This window comes from Pristis pectinata, chromosome 17 (genome assembly GCF_009764475.1).
Source record: "Pristis pectinata isolate sPriPec2 chromosome 17, sPriPec2.1.pri, whole genome shotgun sequence".
Taxonomy (NCBI): Eukaryota; Metazoa; Chordata; class Chondrichthyes; order Rhinopristiformes; family Pristidae; genus Pristis; species Pristis pectinata.
In genome coordinates, this window is record NC_067421.1 from 44,614,118 (window position 1) to 44,634,554 (window position 20,437).

Below are 20,437 nucleotides of genomic sequence, written 5' to 3' on the forward strand. Positions count from 1 at the left end.
TGTCCCTCATTGACTTTCTTGGTAACCTCCTAGAAGAACTCTATAAGATTGGTTAGACATGACCTACCACTAGAGGACAACTGTAGAGGACAAATAAACAATTTAGATGAGAATGTAGGTGGCCGGATTAGTAAGTGTGCAAATGACACCAAAATTGATGGAGTTGTCGACAGCGAAGGTGGTTGTTCAAGGTTTCAACAGGATCCGGATCAACTGGGAAAGTGGGCAAAGGAATGGCAGATGAAATCTAACTCAGACAAGTGTAAAGGGTTGCACTTTGGGAAGTTAAACCAGGCCAGGACACACACAGTGAATGGCAGGGGCCTGGGGAGTGTTGTTGAACAAAGAGACCCAGGTGTACAAGTGCATAGTTCCCTGAAGGTGGCAACACAGGTAGACAGGGTGGTGAAGGGGGCATGTGGCACATTGGCCTTCACTGGACAGGGCATGGAGTACAAGAATTGGATTGTCATGTTACAGTTGAACAGGACATTAGTGAGACTTGGAGTACTGTGTGCAGTTCTGGTCACTGTGCTATGGGTTTAAGCAGGAGAGGGTGCAGAAAAGATTCACAGGGATGTTGGTGGTACTGGAGGGATTGAGTGATGGGGAGAGACCGGATAGGCTGGGATTGTTCTCCGTGGAGCAAAGGAGGCTGAGGGTCGACCTTTTTAAAAAGTCATGAGGGGCGTAGAAAAGGTCATTGTTCAGTGTCTTTTTCCATGGCAGCGCCAGCGATCGGGGTTCGACTCTCGTCGCTGTCCGTAAGGAGTTTGTACGTTCTCCCGTGTCTGCGTGGGTTTCCTCCGGGTGCTCCGGTCTCCTCCCACGTTGCAAAGACATACAGGTGGGTTAATTTAGGTTTAAAACGGGCGGCACGGGCTCGTTGGACCGTAAGGGCCTGCTACCACGTTGTAAATAAAATTTAATTTAAATTTAAACCTAGCAAGGACAGGTTTAAGGTGAGAAGGGAAAGATTTACAGGGGATTTGAGGGGCAACTTTCTCCACACAGAGGGTGGTGGGTGTATCGATTGATCTGCCAGAGGAAGTGGTAGAGGTGGGCAGAACATAGAACAGTACAGCACAGGAACAGGCCCTTCGGCCCACAATGCTGTGCTGAACTAATTAAACTAGATATTAAACACCTAACTAAACTAATTCCTTCTGCCTACTCAATGTCCATCTCCCTCCATTCTCTGCAGATTCACGTGCCTATCGAAGAGCCTCTTAAACATCTCCATCGTATTTGCCTCCACCACCACCCCAGCAGCGCATTTCCGGCACCCGCCACTCTGTGTAAAAAAAAACCTGCCCTACACGTCTCCATAGAACTTACCCCCTCTCACACATGTCCTCTAGTATTAGACATTACAACCCTGGGAAAAAAGATACCAGATGTCTACTCTATGTCTCGCATAATCTTATAAAGTTCTATCAGGCCTCCCAGAGAAAACAACCCAAGTTTGTCCAACCTCTCCTTATAGCACATGCCCTCTAATCCAGGCAGCATCCTGGTAAACCTCTTCTGCACCCTCTCCAAAGGCTCCACATCCTTTCTGAAACACTCCAGATGTGGCCTAACCAGAGTCTTATAAAGTTGCAACATAACTTCCTGAATCTTGAACTCAGAGCCTTGACCAATAAAGGCAAGCATGCCGTACACCTTCTTTACCACCATATCAATTTGTGCAGCCACTTTCAGGGAGCTGTGGACTTGGACCCCAAGATCCCCCTGTACATCAACACTGTTAAGGGTCCTGCCATTAACCATGTCCTGTCCCTTTACATTTGATCTCCTAAAGTGCAACACCTCATACTTGGCTGAATTAAGCTCCATCTGACACTTCTCCGCCCACATCTGCAACTGATCTATATCCCACTCTATCTTTTGGCAATCTTCTACAATATTCACAACACCACCAATCTTTGTATGGTCTGTGATGACAAATTACAATTTCAGGCACCATTAGAAAGTTTAAAAGATATTTGGACAGGTACATGGATAGTAAAGGCTTAGAGGGATATGGGCCAAACACGGACAAATGGGACTAGCTCAGGTAGTACGGTCAGTATGGATGGGTTGGGGCGTGCTGTATTACTCTATGACTATGTGTGAGGTTATGCACTTTGGGAAGTCAAACAGGAGTTGGACATATACTGAGGAATGTCGATGAACAGAGAGACCTAGAATTCAAATCTATAGCTCCCTGAAAGTGGAAACACTGTCGACAGGGTGGCGATGAAGGCTTATGACATGCTTGCCTTCATCAGTTGGGGCAGCTGGGACATTATCTTGCTACCTTACAAAACACTGATAAGATCACAGAGAGTGCAGAGGAGATTCACCAGGATGTTGCCTCGATTAGAGGACTTTAGTTACTGGGAGAGGCTGGGCTTGTCTTCCCTGGAGTGAAGGCGGCTGAGAGGCGACCTAGTAGATGTGTATGAGATGAGAGGTATAGACAGGGTGGAGAATCAAAATGTTTTCCCATGGTAGGGGTGTCAAAATCAAGAGGGTGTTGGTGGGTGAGAGGAAGGAGTTTTAAAGGGAATTTGGGGATATTTTACAAAGAGATTGGGTGATGTCTGGAACTCACTGCCAGAGGAGTATCTGGATTCAGATACAATCATTGTGTTTAACAGGCACTCAAATAAGCAAGACACAGCAGGATACAGACTCCTGGATACAAGACACAGCAGGATACAAGGATACAAGACACAGCAGGATACAGACTCCTGGATACAAGACACAGCAGGATACAGACTCCTGGATACAAGACACAGCAGGATACAGACTCCTGGATACAAGACACAGCAGGATACAAGGATACAAGACACAGCAGGATACAGACTCCTGGATACAAGACACAGCAGGATACAGACTCCTGGATACAAGACACAGCAGGATACAAGGATACAAGGATACAAGACACAGCAGGATACAGACTCCTGGATACAAGACACAGCAGGATACAGACTCCTGGATACAAGACACAGCAGGATACAAGGATACAAGACACAGCAGGATACAGACTCCTGGATACAAGACACAGCAGGATACAAGGATACAAGACACAGCAGGATACAGACTCCTGGATACAAGACACAGCAGGATACAAGGATACAAGACACAGCAGGATACAGACTCCTGGATACAAGACACAGCAGGATACAGACTCCTGGATACAAGACACAGCAGGATACAGACTCCTGGATACAAGACACAGCAGGATACAGACTCCTGGATACAAGACACAGCAGGATACAAGGATACAAGACACAGCAGGATACAGACTCCTGGATACAAGACACAGCAGGATACAGACTCCTGGATACAAGACACAGCAGGATACAAGGATACAAGACACAGCAGGATACAGACTCCTGGATACAAGACACAGCAGGATACAGACTCCTGGATACAAGACACAGCAGGATACAAGGATACAAGACACAGCAGGATACAGACTCCTGGATACAAGACACAGCAGGATACAGACTCCTGGATACAAGACACGGCAGGATACAGACTCCTGGATACAAGACACGGCAGGATACAAGGATACAAGACACAGCAGGATACAGACTCCTGGATACAAGACACAGCAGGGTACAGACTCCTGGTTACAAGACACAGCAGGATACAGACTCCTGGATACAAGACACAGCAGGATACAGACTCCTGGATACAAGACACAGCAGGGTACAGACTCCTGGATACAAGACACAGCAGGGTACAGACTCCTGGATACAAGACACAGCAGGGTACAGACTCCTGGATACAAGACACAGCAGGGTACAGACTCCTGGATACAAGACACAGCAGGGTACAGACTCCTGGATACAAGACACAGCAGGGTACAGACTCCTGGATACAAGACACAGCAGGGTACAGCCCTAATGTGGGCAAATGGAATTAGAGTAGATAAGAAAAAAGGTCAGCATGGGCAAGGTGGGCCAAAGGGCCTGTTTCTGTACTGTGCCACTCTGTGACTCTATCAACCACCATCTTGTTGCAAGGTACAGCAGACCTGAGGGACTAATGGCCTGGTCTGGCTCCTTACGTTAAGCACTACCTGGTGGTGACCTGTTGGTAGGGCTACAGGCTGTCTGGTGGAGCTGCTCCCCGAGTGCTCTATGGAACAGGCATTTCCCAGTTCATGCAGCGTTTAAAGGAGATAGGTATCCAGGACAGGGTTAGTTTTCAACCACACACAGTCCTTTACATTGAAAATAGTTTTATAATTGATGATAATTTTCCAGTCAGTCAGTTATTCTTTACAATTGGTTTGATTGACAGTGCTGTGGTTTTGTGAACCCAGCTCACAGGGGAGGTGTTTGAGGTTTGTCGTGTTAAGCATCATATGACATTACAGGCACTTCTAAGAAGATTGCGGAAACTCTGGGATTAATTTCTCCTTGGAAGTTCATGACCTGGTCAATGAGGTTGGCAGCTAAACTGAATTAACTACAACTCTACATTACACATCTCTGAGAAATACCAAGAGATAACTCATTCACCAAACATGCAACCAGACAAAGTGGAGCCAGTTCTTACAGAGCTAACACCTATCCTTTCTTATGGTAAAACAAACTGTTATTGAACTAACCCATTTGTCAGTAGCACCAGTTAATAAACAAACAGGTTTACCGAATGAACCAGTTATGCTGATAGTTTTGTCACCGCAAGTCCTATTTACAAAAACAAATGTTCATATAACTGGTTCACAACTGAATACACCAGATCCATACTGAGTCAGTCCCGAGGCATCATGGACCCCGCATTAACTCATCCACAGGCATTGTATCAGTTCATAGCAGCACACACCTAACCTTATACTGGAGCAGAGTGAGTGACGAGTTAATCTAAACCACAACACTGCCTGGTTACAAACAGGCTCAAATCCAACAGAAAAATCGGAGTACTGAGACCAGCCAGCTGACAGGGTTTAGCCATTATTTTGGGGCTTTGAAACTAGGGTTTACAAAGGGCAAATTAAGGTCATTTTACTAAACATGAAGATGGACCAGCCAGTTTTTGCTGCTGTTCTAGACAATTAAAGTTTTCCATTGGTGACCAGAACCCCGTCAGGGTGCCGATGGCTCAAACAAAGCAGAGGATGCCTGGGAGAGTCCCCAGTCATCTCTCAGTCCAACCCCTCTGTGACCTCAGTGTGCAGTTACACTCACATTATACGATAAGATGGACTTGTGACCTCATAATCTATCTTGTTGTGACTTTGTCCTTACTGTCTACCTGCACTTTCTCTGTAACTGTAACACTTTATTCTGCATTCTGTTATTGTTTTACCCTGTACTGACTCAATACATTGTGTAATGAATCGACCTGTATGGACAGTATGCAAGACAAGTTTTTCACTGTAACTTGGTACATGTGACAATGATAAACCAATCTAATTTACATTGAACTGTTCCTCTACCCTCCTGCGCTGCATCCAGATTGGAATCACTCACTGTCTAAAACAGCTCCCTTTGTGGGAAGTTTGCCAACCACCATCATTATGTCCTCTGGACCTTGTCCCTACCACCCGTGGGAACAGTCTCTACCTGATCTGTCCGCACCTTTCATCATTTTAAATGCCTGTCTCTGATCCCCTCATAACCTCTCTGACCCAGGGAGAACAACCAGGGATCACTGAAGGCCACTGTAGTGCTTGCCTCTCTCGATGCAGGTTAACTTCCAGTGAATTATGTACAAGAGTTCCTAAATCCCTCTGAACACCCACACCTCTCAATTCTTAAGAATTAAATAATATAGCATCTCTTTATATTTTTCTACAAAAGTGAACAACCTCCCATTTTCCAAAACCTCCTCCATTCCAAGCACTGACCATGTGACCGCTTTGCTGAGCATCCACTGTGTCCATCTGGAGCTCCTGGTTTCCAGCCGTTTTAATTGCCCTCCCCATTCCCACACCGACTTGTCTGCTCTCGGCCTCCTCCACTGCCAGAGTGAGGCCAAACACAAACCAGAGGAACAGCCCCCCATATTCTGCCTGGGCAGTCTCTGCCCCGATGGCATCAACACTGAATTCTCCAATTTCAGGTAACCTGCTCCCCTCTGTCCCTTTTCTCTCTCCTCCTGATCTCCCCCGTTCCCCCCACTCCAGCCCCCACCACCGCTTCTTTCCCCTCCTCCACCTACTCCATCTGCCCGTCACCCACACCCTCCTCCTACTGGGTCCCCTCCCCCCACTGCTCTCATCTGCCCTTCCCACCTCCCTTATTTGGTTCCTTACTCCACCTTTCCCATCTGCAGCCCTCTGTCACCTCCACACATCACCTCCCAGCCTCTGTCACTATTTCTGTTTTTCTCTCCCCCCTCACCTGGATCCACCTGTCACTTGCCAGCTCTTTCCCCACCCCTTCCCCTCTCCTTTATATACTGGCCATCTCCCCTCTACTCTTTCAGTCCAATGAAGGGTCTCAACCCGAAACATTGACTGCCCATTTCCCTCCACAGATGGCTGCCTTACCTGCTGAGTTCCTCCAGCACTGTGTGTAGCTACAGGTTCCAGCATCTGCCGTCTCTTGTGTCTCCTCACACCTTTGCAGTTTCCTTTGTTTAGGTTTAAAACCTTAATTTCACTTTCAAACTCAATGTCAAATTCTATCATATGGCGGTCACTCTTTCCCAAAGATCCCTTAACAACAAGAGTATTAAGAAGCCCAAATTTGTAACTGCACAAATGAGATCCAGAACAGCCTTTCTGTGTGTTGGTTCCTCAACATACCGATGAAACCACCTTGTACACATTCCGCATTGTGACAGTCAACGATTTGTTCAGTCTCCTGAGATTATTTTAGAGCCTGTATTACAGCCTCCTCTAATTTCGCAATATTACAACCATTATTTGGTAACCTCTGAGTAACTCTAACCAATCTTTTCCACCTTTTTCTATACTTTAGCTTGACCCAAGTTGATACTAATTCTACATCTTGATGTGTCAAGTCAGGGTCATTTCGCAGCCCTGCACTGATCGCATCCTTTTATCAACAAATGCTACGCCACTTCTTTTTCACTTGTCCCTCCTAAATGCCAGAGATCCTTGAACAGTCGGCTCCCAGCTTTGTAAATGCTTTAGCTGTATTTCTGTAGAGGCACCAGGCCCATTTACTACTTTTTGTGCCACTAATTTATTTATTGTTCTGAATTCTGTGAGCATTCAGGCACAGAGTTTTACCTTTATCACTTCAACACTTTTTGCACTTTAACCCCTTTGTCACTTGATTTATGTTGTCCATTCACTTCACTTCCTACTTTAACATCCATTTCCTACTTTGTCTCCCTCCTCCCAAATTCTCTCTGAGATTCCCATCTGCCTGCTTAGTCTAAACCCTTCCCACTAGCACCAGTAACAACACTGATCCCGGCTCTGCTGAGGTCCCACCTGCCCCAGAAATGGTTCCACGGCCTCATCATTCCTCCAGCCACGCTCTACCCCCAAAACAAAAACACTCAGCAGGTCAGGCTACATCTGTGGGAAGAGAAACAGAGGTAATGTTTCAGGTCAGAGACCTTCCTTTATCCTCTTACTTCTGTACACATTAGCATGTGACACAGTAAATCTGAAAATCTTATCTTTGAAATCCTTTTTAACCTCTTTCCTAACTCCATAAACTGCTGGACTTCATTCTTTTTTATACCCATGTCATTCCTACTGATTATGGACCACATCCTCTGGCTGTTCACCCTCCCCTTTCAGGACATTCTGTAGCTGCCAGTCAGCCCACCGCTGAGAACAGTGGTTAACAGGTTTGTGGACAGACAGGTAAAAGTCAAGGGACAAGTTGGTGCACTGCAGTGCTGTGGTAAAGACCAAGGGACCACACGACCCATTCCAGCTTCTATTTGCTATTCATATGTGGGAAGACAAAGAATTAGATTTGATTCATAAGCAATTCTAAATTTCCATACATTTAACGGCTGAAGTTTGTGAATTGAAAAATACAGTTGAAAAACAGATGAATTGAACTGTATTTTAATTATGCAATGCCAAGCAGTTTACCAACAGGTGCTGGTACAGGGAGTTAACATGGTGCACGCAGGTTACTGCCAGGAGGGGTACAACACATGAGCCGGTGCACCCGAGAGACTGAAGCCCTGCTCTTACCTGTCTGCTCTGATGGTGGTGACATCATTGTCAGTTCAAAGGCCAGGTCTAGAAACAGAAAATAAAAGGATATTTCACCAATTTTTTCAATTTTTAAAATACTGTTCAAACAATAAATCAAACTACTTCTCATTCTCCTAATATAATCACACCCCTAACATATCAACATAAAAACCCATCCAAAATAATCACCCAATGGATACGTCCCTCATAATGATGTCTTGATTATAAATAAAATGCTTGGGGTAAAATTCTAGACAAAGGTCTCAGAAAGAGATTGACGCACATGCACCTTTGCACTCAGTTTAGATATATTGGCTTCAATATTCATTTCAAAATGGAACTTTCCACCTGGTATTGTTTTAGCATGTTACAGAGCAGCTGTTGCATGGCTAACATCTAACAGAGGGAGTTTCAGTTCTCCTGGGGCAGTCAGACCAGGTAATTAGTGGGCGAGGCAAAGAACTAATTCCTGGAGTGGAAAGGCTACAGGGACACCAGAATCAGACTGGATAAGTAAAGATGAATTTGGTGGGATGGATGAATGAAATCCAAAGGTACAGCACATCTCAAGTGAAAGAGATGAAAATGAATATAGACGGCAATGTCTTGTCACCAAACTTTAATGATCTCATAGCTTCAAATGCAAAGATATGCTCTGAAGCTTTGAAATTCATCTGTACATTTAATGGGTCAACACAGTGCTTTGTAAAGATTTGCTTTGCCTGAACTAGTGTCCCTGGGGTTGTGGGAGCCAATCTCAGATCCTGCTGCTGTGAATATCAATGCACGAGAAACTTACCAGAGCAATGCTGCTGCAGTTTGCGGATCTCAGAGTGTAGGCCCCTCAGCGTGTTGGCATGTTCCTGCTGCAAGAACAGCAGGTTCTTCTGGGCACTATGGAGCTGCATCTCCAGGTTCGACATTGCCATTCTGCAATTAAGTGACCTAAAGAGAAAAACAGCACAACAATAAGTGTCTCCAGTACGCACTGCACTTAGTGTTTCTATAAGACAATGCTCCACAACTAATCACTGGGCAGTAGAACCACCTTACATCAGTGAAAAAACTTAAAAACTTTTTAAACAATGATTAATCTTTCTGCACAAGTTGGGGATAAACTGCATAGTCATCAACTGTCCAAATTAAAATTAGGCCCATGCAAAGTATTATGAAGTGTTCTCTGCATGACAAAATTGAATCCTGAACTGTGAATGAATGATCCCAGAGGTACAGGATTGTGCTCGTTACAGAATGAGTAACACACAGATTCAGACCAAACCCCAACAGGTCAGTCTGAGAACTCGTATCAATTTTTAGAAGTCTAAAAATGAAAGCTGGTCTCGATCTGAATGATTATGGAACTGATGGACAGTTGAAACAGCCCAGTGAGTCACTGATGTTCCTTAGGAGAAGTGATCTGCTGCCCTACGATGCTCGGAACGGTGTTAGCCCAGAGCCACACCTCTGAAGTGGGCCAGCAAACCACTCACTGAAAAGCAACTGTGCTGGCCTTTCCATTCCAAGCCTGTCCTCTCCCTCTCACCCCAACTTCATCCTCCCCCATCATCCTCTCCTTACCATCTACCACTCTATCCCTCTAGTCTCTCTCTCTCCTGCCCAAACTTCCCTCCTTCTCTTACAACATCTCCATTCCCACCTCCTTGATCTTTCATTCCCTCCAAACCTATCTCACCCTGTGTTCCCACCTACACCCCTCTGTCCCTCCAGACCCACCCATCCCTGCTTGTCTCAGTAGGACTAATGGTATGCTAATTATTGACTAATAACATGCTAATTATGGACTAATACTATGCTAATTACAGAACCTTCCGTAGAGGTTTGAGATAATAAAAAAAGAGTTGTTTGCAAGTCAAGATAGCAAACCAAGTCTTGCTGCAAGATACCTGGTCACATGCTGGTGTGAAGAGGGAGCCACCCTGGTAGAATCTGCATGTCTAATTTAACCATATCTCACCACAGGCCACCAGCCACACTCCCACCCACCAACCAAATCTCTCCTACACAAACATTCAGTTTCTCTGCCTCACCTTGTAACCCGAGTCCAGAATCCCAGACTTTGGTTTGGTTGCTCTTCACTGCATCCTCTCAATAACTGGGAAGCCAGGGTAAGTACCAGCGTTCCAATGTAGCAGTTCGGGAACCATGCTTATAACCTCTAATGGTACAGCCCAATATCCCATTCTCCCTCTTCACCATTCCTCCTCTTTGTACTAATGGCCACAGCATGTGGTCCAACAGGGCCACAAGGCTGCTCTCTTTTATCATGAGTTGTCCAAGTAACCTCTGCTGCCAGTGTATTACACTGCTTCAATCATAAAACAATGCACTTATTCATAATCCCTCCTGTCTGGTATCATTGGCAAACTTGGACAGGTGAACAGCCCCAGGGCAGATCCCAAGACCTCCCTAGTCCTGTTGTTTTAGATGAGGAATGTCAGTGGTCCTTTTACCAAGAGTTCCCTGGCTCCCTTCCACACTGGCCCAACTTCTGCCCCTTCTCCTTCAGCCAAGCTCTCCTCCATTTTTAGAATTCTGTTTCATCCAAGATCCAATCTACCTTCCTAAGTCCTGATGAAGGGTCTCCACCCCAAGTGTCAACTGTCCATTTCCCTCAATAGATGCTGCCTGACCCACCGAGTTCCTCCAGCTCGTGTTGCTCCGCTCTACCTTCATAGTTTAGTTTCTCACAAAGTTAAATATTTGCCTGCAACATCAATCAGACACCGACACTGTCATAAAAATGATTTATTGCTTCTCTGCCCTTCCCAAAAACCTGTGTGGTACATCATTCCTTTTCTGTGTTGTCAAATACCTCGTATTGTGTGAATGTTGTTCATGGCTTGAGTAAGATGAATGAACTTTCCCGCTCTTCCCATCAACCTTAGTTCATTGGAAATCATGACCACGAACCCCCAATGTGATTCCCTAAGTTGACCGTCACTGTACCAGTAGAATATTTACTGTGGTATCTGGTCAGTTTACCCTAATAAAATCTATGACAATCAACAATGTCTGTTCCAGTTGCACATTTAGACTCACTGATGTTGAATAATATTTATGTAGCATCTTTATTTTAGAGAAACCACTGCTGGATTAATTTCAGTTTTAGTCTGCTCAATACATCACGGGCACATCCCTCCCCACCATCAGAAGTATCTACAGGAGGCGCTGCCTCAAGAAGGCAACATCTCTCATCAAAGATCCCCCACCATCCAGGCCGTGCCATCTTCTCGCAGCTACCATTGGGCAGGAGGTACAGAAGCCTGAAGTCCCACACCAGGTTCAAGAACAGCTACTTCCCTTCAACCATTCAGTTCTTGAACCAACCGGCACAACCCTAATCATTACAGTTTAGCAACACTAACGACTTTGCAGTAAAATGCCCTTTGTTTTTGTTCTAATTGTGTTCTTTCTTATAAAAATTTTGTACAAATTATATTTATGTTTTTTATTGTGAATGCTGCTTACCTGATGCTATGTGCCCGTGATGCTGCTGCAAGTAAGTTTTTCGTTGCACCTGCATATCTACATGTTCATATCGCAATAAACTCAACTTTGACTCACCTAAAAAAGGGATATACTTCCCATAGAGGAAGTGCAATAAAGATTCCCCGAACTGGTTCCAGGAATGGCAGGTTTGCTATTTGAGGAGAGAATCAAGAAGTGGGAGAAAAAAGTTTAGAATAATGGAAGAGAAACAAAGGACTGCAGATGCTGGAATCTAGATGAAAGACATGATGATGCTGGAGGAACTCAGCAGGCCAGGCAGCATCTGTGGAGAAAAGCAGGTGGTCAACGTTTCAGGTCAGGATCCTTCTTCAGGACTGAAGACAGGAAAAGGGGAAGCCCAATATATAGGAGGGAAAAACCAAACAGTGAGAGGTGGACAAAAGAGGGGAGGCGGGGTGGGCACAGGGTGGTGACAGGTAGACGCAAGTAAAAGATAGTGATAGGCAGGTGCGGGGGAGGTGGGGAGAGCAGATCCACTGGGAGGTCAAAGGTGAGGAGAGAAAAAAGGGTAGAAGAAAAGAGATAGGCTAGGAAAGGGAAGAAAAAGAGGCATGTTTGGGTGGGGGTGGGTTTAAAGTGGGATAATTCAATGTTCATGCCGTTAGGCTGCAAGGTCCCAAGACAGAAAATGAGGAGCTGTTCCTCCAGTTTACGCTTTGAATTCTCCTTGCAGTGGAGGAGGCCGAGGACTGACATATCAGTGATATTGTGGGAGGGGGAGTTGAAGTAACTGGCAACGGGGAGATGCAGATTGTGGTTACGGACGGAGCTGCGAAATGGTCACCTAGTCTGCGTTTGGTCTCACCAATGTAGAGGAGGCCACACTTGGAGCACCAAATGCAGTAGATGATATTAAGGGAGGTGCAGATGAATCTCTGCCTCACCTGAAAGGACTGTTTGGGTCCCTGGATGGAGGTATTGCAGGAGCAGGTGTTGCACCTATGACAGGGGCAGTGGAAAGTCCCCATGGTGGGAGCAGGATGGGGGTGGGGGGGGGGGGGGAGAAGTGAACTAGGCAGTCGCAGAGAGCACGGTCCATGCGAAAGGCAGAAAGGGGTGGGGAGGGGAAGAGATGCATGGTGGTGGGGTCCCATTGGAGATGGTGGAAGTGGCGGAGAATGATGTGTTGGACACGTAGGCTGGTGGGATGAAACATGAGGACGAGGGGGACCCTATCCCTGTTGGGTCTAGGAGGGGTGGGGGTAGAGCGAAGGTGCGGAAAATGGCGGAGATACCGGTGCAAGCTCTCTCGACCACAGTCGGTGGGGAGAGCCTCGGTTAGAAAAGAAGTTGGACGTCTCTGACATCCTGGATTGGAAAGCCTCGTCATGGGAGCAGATGCGGTGGATGTGGAGAAATTGAGAAAAAGGGATCGAGTCCTTGCAAGAGACGGGATGGGAGGAGCTGTAATCGAGGTAGCTGTGAGCGTCAGTGCCCACTCCGCCTCCCCTCTTTTGTCCACCTATCACTGCTCTGCTTTTCCCTCCTTTATATTGGGCTTCCCCTTTTCCCACCTTCAGTCCTGAAGAAGGGTCCTGACCTGAAACATTGACCGCCTGCTTTTCTCCATGGATGCTGCCTGGCCTGCTGAGTTCCTCCAGCATCATCGTGTTAGAATAATGAAAGGAAATCGCATTGAAAGTTAGTGTGTCTGCGACTCAGAAGAAATTTCTTCAGGCAGAACGTGGTGAACCTCTGGAATTCTCTAGCCCCGAGGGTGGTGGAGGCCAGATCATTGGATATATTTAAGGTGGAGATGGAAGGTATTTGAAAGATTGAGGAACTGAGGGTTATGGGGAACTGGCACAGAAAAGGAGTTGAGGCAACACAGACCAGCCATGATCATATTGAATGGTGGGGCAGAATTGAGGAGCCCAGTGGCCAATTCCTGCTCGTATTTTCTTGCGTTTAAAATAAAAGTGAATAGATTTCTATATACTAATGGAATGAAGGGAAATGGTGATGGTGCGAGCAGAGACGGTGCAGGGCGGTGACGGCATAGGACGCAGAGACAGCACGGGACACAGAGACGGCATGGGCAGAGACGGCACGGGACACTGGAGCTGAAGTAGATCACAGAATCAGAGTTGTAACACAGAAACAGGCCCTTTGGCCCTCTACATCCATGTTGACCTTTTTGCACATCTACACTCATCACATCTGTCACATTCGCCCACTATCCTTCTCTGCCTTCCTTTTTAAATGTCTGTCCAAATACCTCTCAAATGTTTGATGTTCTAAATGTAGTGATTGTATCTGAGTCCACCACCTCCTCTGGCAGCATGTTCTAGATACCAACCACTCTGTCTAAAAAAAACCTACCACTCAGATCCCCTTTACATCTCCTCCCTCTCACCTTAAACCTCTGTCCTCTTGTTTTTGATACGCACCCCTTAGGAAAATAATTTGACTATCTGAATTTCTGTCTGTCTGCTCTGCCCACTGGACTCTCCTGACTTATCCCCTACGTTCAGGTCTATCTCCCCCCGTCCCGTCTCCCCCCCCCCCCCCCCCCCCCTCACCCAGGTTTGTTTAAACCCTCGCGAGTAGTGAGAAAACCTCCCTGCAAGATATTGGTCCCCCTCCTGTTTATATGCAACTGTCCTTGTACAGGTTCCACCTGCCTCAGGAATGATCCCAATGACCTTAAAACTCTCCCCCTGCACAAGTTCATTGGCCACACTAACCTTTGACCTGATGAATAGTGAAGCAGGCTGGCAAGACCCGCTCATAATCCATAGGCGTCTATCAAACAGCATTTACACAGAATTATATTAAGGAGATATTAGTGTGCAACTAAAAGCTTAGTCAAGGATTTTGAGGAGGATCTTAAAGGAGGGAACAAAAATAATTCTAGATTAAGGGCCATATTTGCCAAATTAAGGAAGAATTGAAGAAGCATGGAGATCTTTGTGGGGATGAGGGACTCGAGGAGATCACAAAGAAGAGACAGACAAGGAGATGAGAATTTTAAAATCAAGATGTGTGTATTGTTTGAATAGCTAGCACTGGGAGCTAAGGGGTAACTAGGGAGAGAGTAGGTCCCCTTGGGGACCAGAGGGGCAACCTGTGTGTGGAGCCAGGGAATATGAGCAAGGTAGTAAATGGATTCTTCTCATCTCTATTCACCAAGGAGAAAAACATTGTAGTTGGGGTGCTCATAGAGAGGGGTGGTGATATTTGGGTGTATGTTACCATTAAGATGGAGGAAGTGTTAGATACATTGGAACAAATGTATAATTCCCCTGGGCTTGATGAGTATTATCACAGGCTGCCATGGGAGGCAAGAGAGGAGATTGCTGGGCCTCTGGTGGAGATTTTTCTACCTTCTTTAACCACAGGTGAGGTGCTGGATGACTGGAGGATAGCAAATGTTGTTCCATTGTTCAAGAAGAGCAGCAGAGATAAGGCAGGTAACTACAGGGCAGTGAGCCTTACATCAGTGGTATGGAAATTATTGGAATAAATTCTAACAGACAGGATTATTTAGACTTGGAAAGGCAAGGATTGGTTAGCAATATTAGGCATGGCTTTGTTTGTGAGAAACAAGCATACTGATGAGGATAGTGTGGTAATGTTGTCGACATGAGCAGCCTTTGAAAAGGTCCTTCATGGTAGACTGACAAAGTAGATCCAAAATTGGTTTAGCAATCGGAGGCAGAGGGTGGTGATAGGCAGGTGCTTTTCTGATTGGATGTGTGATGGGTGCTGAAACCATTCATGCTTGTGAGGTACTTTACTGACTTGGATGTGAAGGTAGGAGGTATGAAGTTTACAAGGTGGTGTTGTAGACAGCAAGGAGGGTTGTCTTATTATTACCACATAATACAGATCAGCTGGAAAGCTGAGCAGAGCATTGACAGATGGAATATAATCCAAGCAAGTGTGATGTGATCCATTTTGGGAGGCAAACAAGGGTAGGGCATATATTGTAAATGGTATGGCCTAGGGAGTGTTAATGAAAAGTGGGACCTTGGGACACAAGTTCATAAATCCCTGCAAATAGCAGCACAGGTGGGTAGGGTAGTGAAGAAGACGTATGGCAGGTTTGCCTTCATCAACCCTGGCATAGAATATAATAAGCTGGGACGTCATATTACAACTTTACAACACACTGGTTAGGCCACATCTGAAGTTTTAGTTGCCACACTGTAGGAAGGATGTGGCTGCACTGGAGAGAGTGCAGAGGGGATTCATCTGGATATTTCATGGATTGGAGCATTTGTCATAAGGAGAGATTGGATAGGCTGGGTTTGTGCTTGAGGAGGGGAGGTATACTGAATTATGAGGGAGATAGCAAGGTTCCCCCCACCTCCACCACACTCCCTCTCTCTCACACACACAGTGGTTGGAATCCAGACCACACTGCCTGAAGAAGTGGTGGAGGCAGAGACTCTCACAACATTTAAGCATATAGACAAGTGCTTGAATTGCCAAGGCACAGAAGGCCATGGACCTACTGTGGGTAAATGGAATTACAGGCTCTCATTGGGTTACAAACACCTGACCTCACACCCATACATACCAATGAGCTTCCATAAATATGATTAATTCAAACAAGAACCAGTCTTGAAAACAAAACCCGTTTCCATGTAACCTCCCCACAGTAATCGGATACCATTGTCTCTGAAGAACACAGGCTGCTGGTTTCACCGCGGGAGGCCACTTAAGAAAGTTGCTTTGGAAATTGACAAGCAATTGCTTCTATTGGTACTTGTGCAGTGTAATATCCGCTGATACTTCAAGCCCATCGAAACCAGCCATTGAACTTGTGACAACCCAACTCTGTACCACTGTAACCAGGCAGGGGAAGACAGTAAATGTTCATGTTAATTGGCCCTTATTAAAACCATGCATTACAATACAGACCTGCCATTACCTTATCCAGTGATCTTGTGTATTTTCTGACATGGACAAAACTGACTTATGGACACCTGTAAAATCAGAAGAATCCAGCTGTAACCCGGGGACCGCCTGTACTGCAGACATCAGTTGGCCTGCACTACAGGCGAGGGGGGAGGGTTGGGGGAAAACAGGGGACAATGCCTGCCCTACAGGCGGGGGGACTGCCTGTACTAAAGACAGGTGCAATGGGTGGCGTGGATGTTTTGGCCGAAGGGTCTGTTTCTTTGCTCTTCAACAACTTCTCTGGTAAACAACTTCCCACCAGCAACCTACAAGTGAATGCAAATCCGGTCTTCAACCTCATCCTCCCACGAACGCTCGCAGAACACTCCACTATCCACCCAGAACATTAAACACTAAAAAGTCCCAACAGTCTGCAGGCCTGGAAGAACTGAGTTGTATTCCACCTCCCTCCACACTAACAGGGAGTATCCGGAGAACACCACTTGGAGCATTTCCGCCAGTGCCAACTAAAGCTGCCCCGGTTAGTTGTGTGAGTACTCTGCAGACACAACAGGGGAACACTCCTTATTGCCACGGCAATAGTCTCCAGGGAACTGTCAGATCCAATGTGCTAAAGGTGCACAGCAGGGCTCAGAGTGCCAGCTGTCACAGACGACAAACACGTGTCCCTCCTCCTCACAGACAGAGGGGCAAACACAAGGAATGAAGGAGGGCTGTTCCACACTCCTACTAACCACAAAAGGAGCAGGAAGTCAGCTGGTACACCAGCGGCTGGAAGAAAGGCAGAACCTTCAGGCCCACAAAACCAGAGAACAAAAGGGTGTATGTTTTCATTTACGGTAGATTCATGCTTTGGAGAAACTATCATTTTTCCTGCATTGATCACCCAAGTGACCAACCCACAGCAGCGGCACTGGTTTCACACACAGTCCACAAACAAAACACTGGATACATTACCAGAGTTTACCTACTGTGATCTCCTTAGGGCCAACCAGGACTGGGAAACAAGCAACAGGCTGCCAGGAACTTCACTGATATGTAGCGGCCGCATAAACAGTGCTGGCACTGTTATAAACAGCTGCTGGTGGTACAGGTAAGATGAACATATTAGATGTCAAAAACAAGGCATCCGTCACTTTTAGTGAGCTGATTGGTACGTTGTGAATCCCATCACTGGCCAGAGACACACAGCAGAAAGGATGGATCAGACAGAGTCACCGAGTCAACCAGCACAGAAAAAGGCCCTTCGGCCCATGATATCTGTGCTGACCATGATGTTATTTAAATTGCACATCTGCCTGCACATGGTCCATATCCCTCCATTCCCCATCTGTTCACATGCCTGTCTAAATGCCACAAACACTGCTGTCATATCCATGCTGACCAAGCTGCCTACCTGAGCTAGTCCCATTTTCCTACATTTGGCCCATATCCCTCCAAATCCTTCCTATCCATGTACCAGTCTATTAAATGTTGTAATTTCAAATTGATATCAATAAAAAAAAATCAAAGCATGGTATAAGGTTTGGGTCCACTGGAGCTGTCAGCTTGCTGTCCTCCTCTCGTACAGCCACCCATTTCCCACCCAACGTCCCCCACCCTCTCTCTTCTCACCCCAACACTGCGATTACCGTTCTCAGTTCTTGGCTTCATAATCAGAAACTGCATTTGCCTGACCAAAGACTTGAACCAATAAACATAGAACAGTACAGCACAGGAACAGGCCCTTCGGCCCACCATGTCTGTGCCAACCATGATGTTACTTAAATTGAACATCTGCCTGCACATGGTCCATATCCCTCCATTCCCTGCCTGTTCACATGCTTGTCCATTGCTATTGTATCTGCTTCCACCACCTCCCCAGGCAGCATGTTGCAGGTACCCACCACTCTGTGTGAAAAGACTTGCCGTGCACATCTCCTTTAAACTTTTCCCCCTCACCTTAAAGCTATGCCCTCTAGTATGTGACATTTCCATCCTGAGAAAAGACTGAATGTCCATCCTATCTTTGCCTCTTTTAATTTTATAAATTTCTATCAGGTCTCCCCTCAGCCTCCAATATTCCAGAGAAAACAACCCAAGTTTGTCAGTCTTTTTATAGCTTATACTTTCCAATCCAGGCAACGTCTTGGTGAACCTCTTCTGCACCCTCTCCAAAGTCTCCACATCCTTCCTGTAACATAGCATCCAGAACTGCAAATAATACTCCAAATGTCACCACTCTATCCAACTGTGTTGCCACTTTCAGGGAGCTATGGACTTGCACCCCAAGATCCCTCTGTACATCAATGCTCTTAAGGGGTCTGACATTTAGTCATCGAGTCACAGAGTAATACAACACAGAAACAGGCCCTTTGGCCCAACTCCTCCATGCCAACCAATATGCCCATCTAAACTAATCCCATTTGCCCACATTTGACTCATCTGTCTCTAAACCCCTCCTTTCCCATGTATTTATCCAGATGTCTTTTGTCTTTTAAATGTTGTTATTGTACCTGCCTCAACTACTTTCTGTGGCAGTTTGTTCCAAATACACACCACCCTCTGCATGAAGAAGTTCCCCTCAGGTCCCTTTTAAATCTTTCACCTATCATCCTAAATCTATGTCGTCTAGTTTTTGGTATACATTTCAACTGCCAAAATGCAACATCTCACACTTACCCGGATTAAACTCCATCTGCCAGTTCTCTGCTCACATTTCCAATTGTTCTATATCCTGCTGTATCATTTGATAATCTTCCTCACTGTCCAAAACTCCACCAATTTTCATATTATATGCAAACTTACTAGTCAGTCCACCTACATTTTCATCCAAATCACTTATATGTAAGATAAGATATCTTTATTAGTCACATGTATATCGAAATACACAGTGAAATGCATCTTTGTGTAGAGCGTTCTGGGGGCAGCCCACAAGTGTCGCCACACTTCCGGCGCCAACATAGCATGCCCACAACTTCTTAACCCATACATCTTTAGAATGTGGGAGGAAACTGGAGCACCCAGAGAAAACCCACGCAGTCACATACAAACTCCTTACAGACAGCAGCTGGAATTGAACCTGGGTCACTGGCACTGTAATTGCATTACGCTAACCGCTACACTACCATGCCTGCCAAAGACATGGTTTCCCACTACTGCCGAAACCCGGGATTGAACCAGGGACCTTTAGATCTTCAGTCTAATGCTGTCCCAACTGAGCTATTTATTACAAACAAGAGGTTCCAGTACCGATCCTTGTGGAACACCACTATTCACAGATCTCGAGCCGTTACCCACTGTCTTCTATGGTCAAGCCAATTTTGAATCCAATCTACCAAGTTTCCATGGATACTATTTGTCTTTATCTTCTGGATCAGTCTCTCATGAAGGACCATTTCAAATGTCAACTAAAGTACATGTAGACAACATCCAATGCCCTCCCTATCAACCATCTTTGTCACCTCCACAAAAAAATTCAATCACATTTGTAAAACATGACTTCCCTGCATATGTGCCTGTGATGTTTACTGCAAGTAAGTTTTTCATTGCACCTTGTTTACATGTATGTGCATATGACAATAAACTCTTTGACTTTGATAAAGCCCTGCTAATTATCCTTAATAAGATGCAACTGGATCTCTAGAGACTATCTCTAAGAATCTTCACCAATAATTTCCTTATCACTGACACAAGGCTCACTGGCCTCTAATTTCCTGGTTTGTCTCTATTGCCTGTCTTAAACAAAGGAATAATGAAGGCTATTCTCCAGTCCTCTGGGACCTTAACTGTGGCTAAAGAAGATACAAAGATCTCTGTCAAAGATCTCTCATTTCTCTCAATAATTTGGGATAGATCCCATCCCTGGGTACTTATCTACCTTAACGTTCTTCAAGAGACCTAATACCACCTCCTTCT

The 20,437-nt window shown here is 45.7% G+C and overlaps 1 protein-coding gene across 8 annotated transcripts in view; it reads right to left on the minus strand.

The window, feature by feature from the left end:
* The window catches only part of ccdc92 (coiled-coil domain containing 92), a 51,212-nt gene that overhangs the window by 12,939 nt on the left and 17,836 nt on the right, over nucleotides 1-20,437 (minus strand). For 5 of the 8 annotated variants that reach the window (XM_052032387.1, XM_052032388.1, XM_052032390.1 and 2 more), the window contains 3 exons: nucleotides 11,726-11,801; nucleotides 8,940-9,085; nucleotides 8,138-8,185 (listed from right to left, as the gene is read on the minus strand). In XM_052032387.1, coding sequence (XP_051888347.1) covers nucleotides 8,138-8,185; nucleotides 8,940-9,069 — 178 coding nt within the window. In that variant the 5' untranslated portion in view covers nucleotides 9,070-9,085; nucleotides 11,726-11,801. The remainder of the gene's footprint in view (nucleotides 1-8,137; nucleotides 8,186-8,939; nucleotides 9,086-11,725; nucleotides 11,802-20,437) is intronic. The other 3 variants (XM_052032386.1, XM_052032385.1, XM_052032392.1) reach the window with 1 other exon arrangement.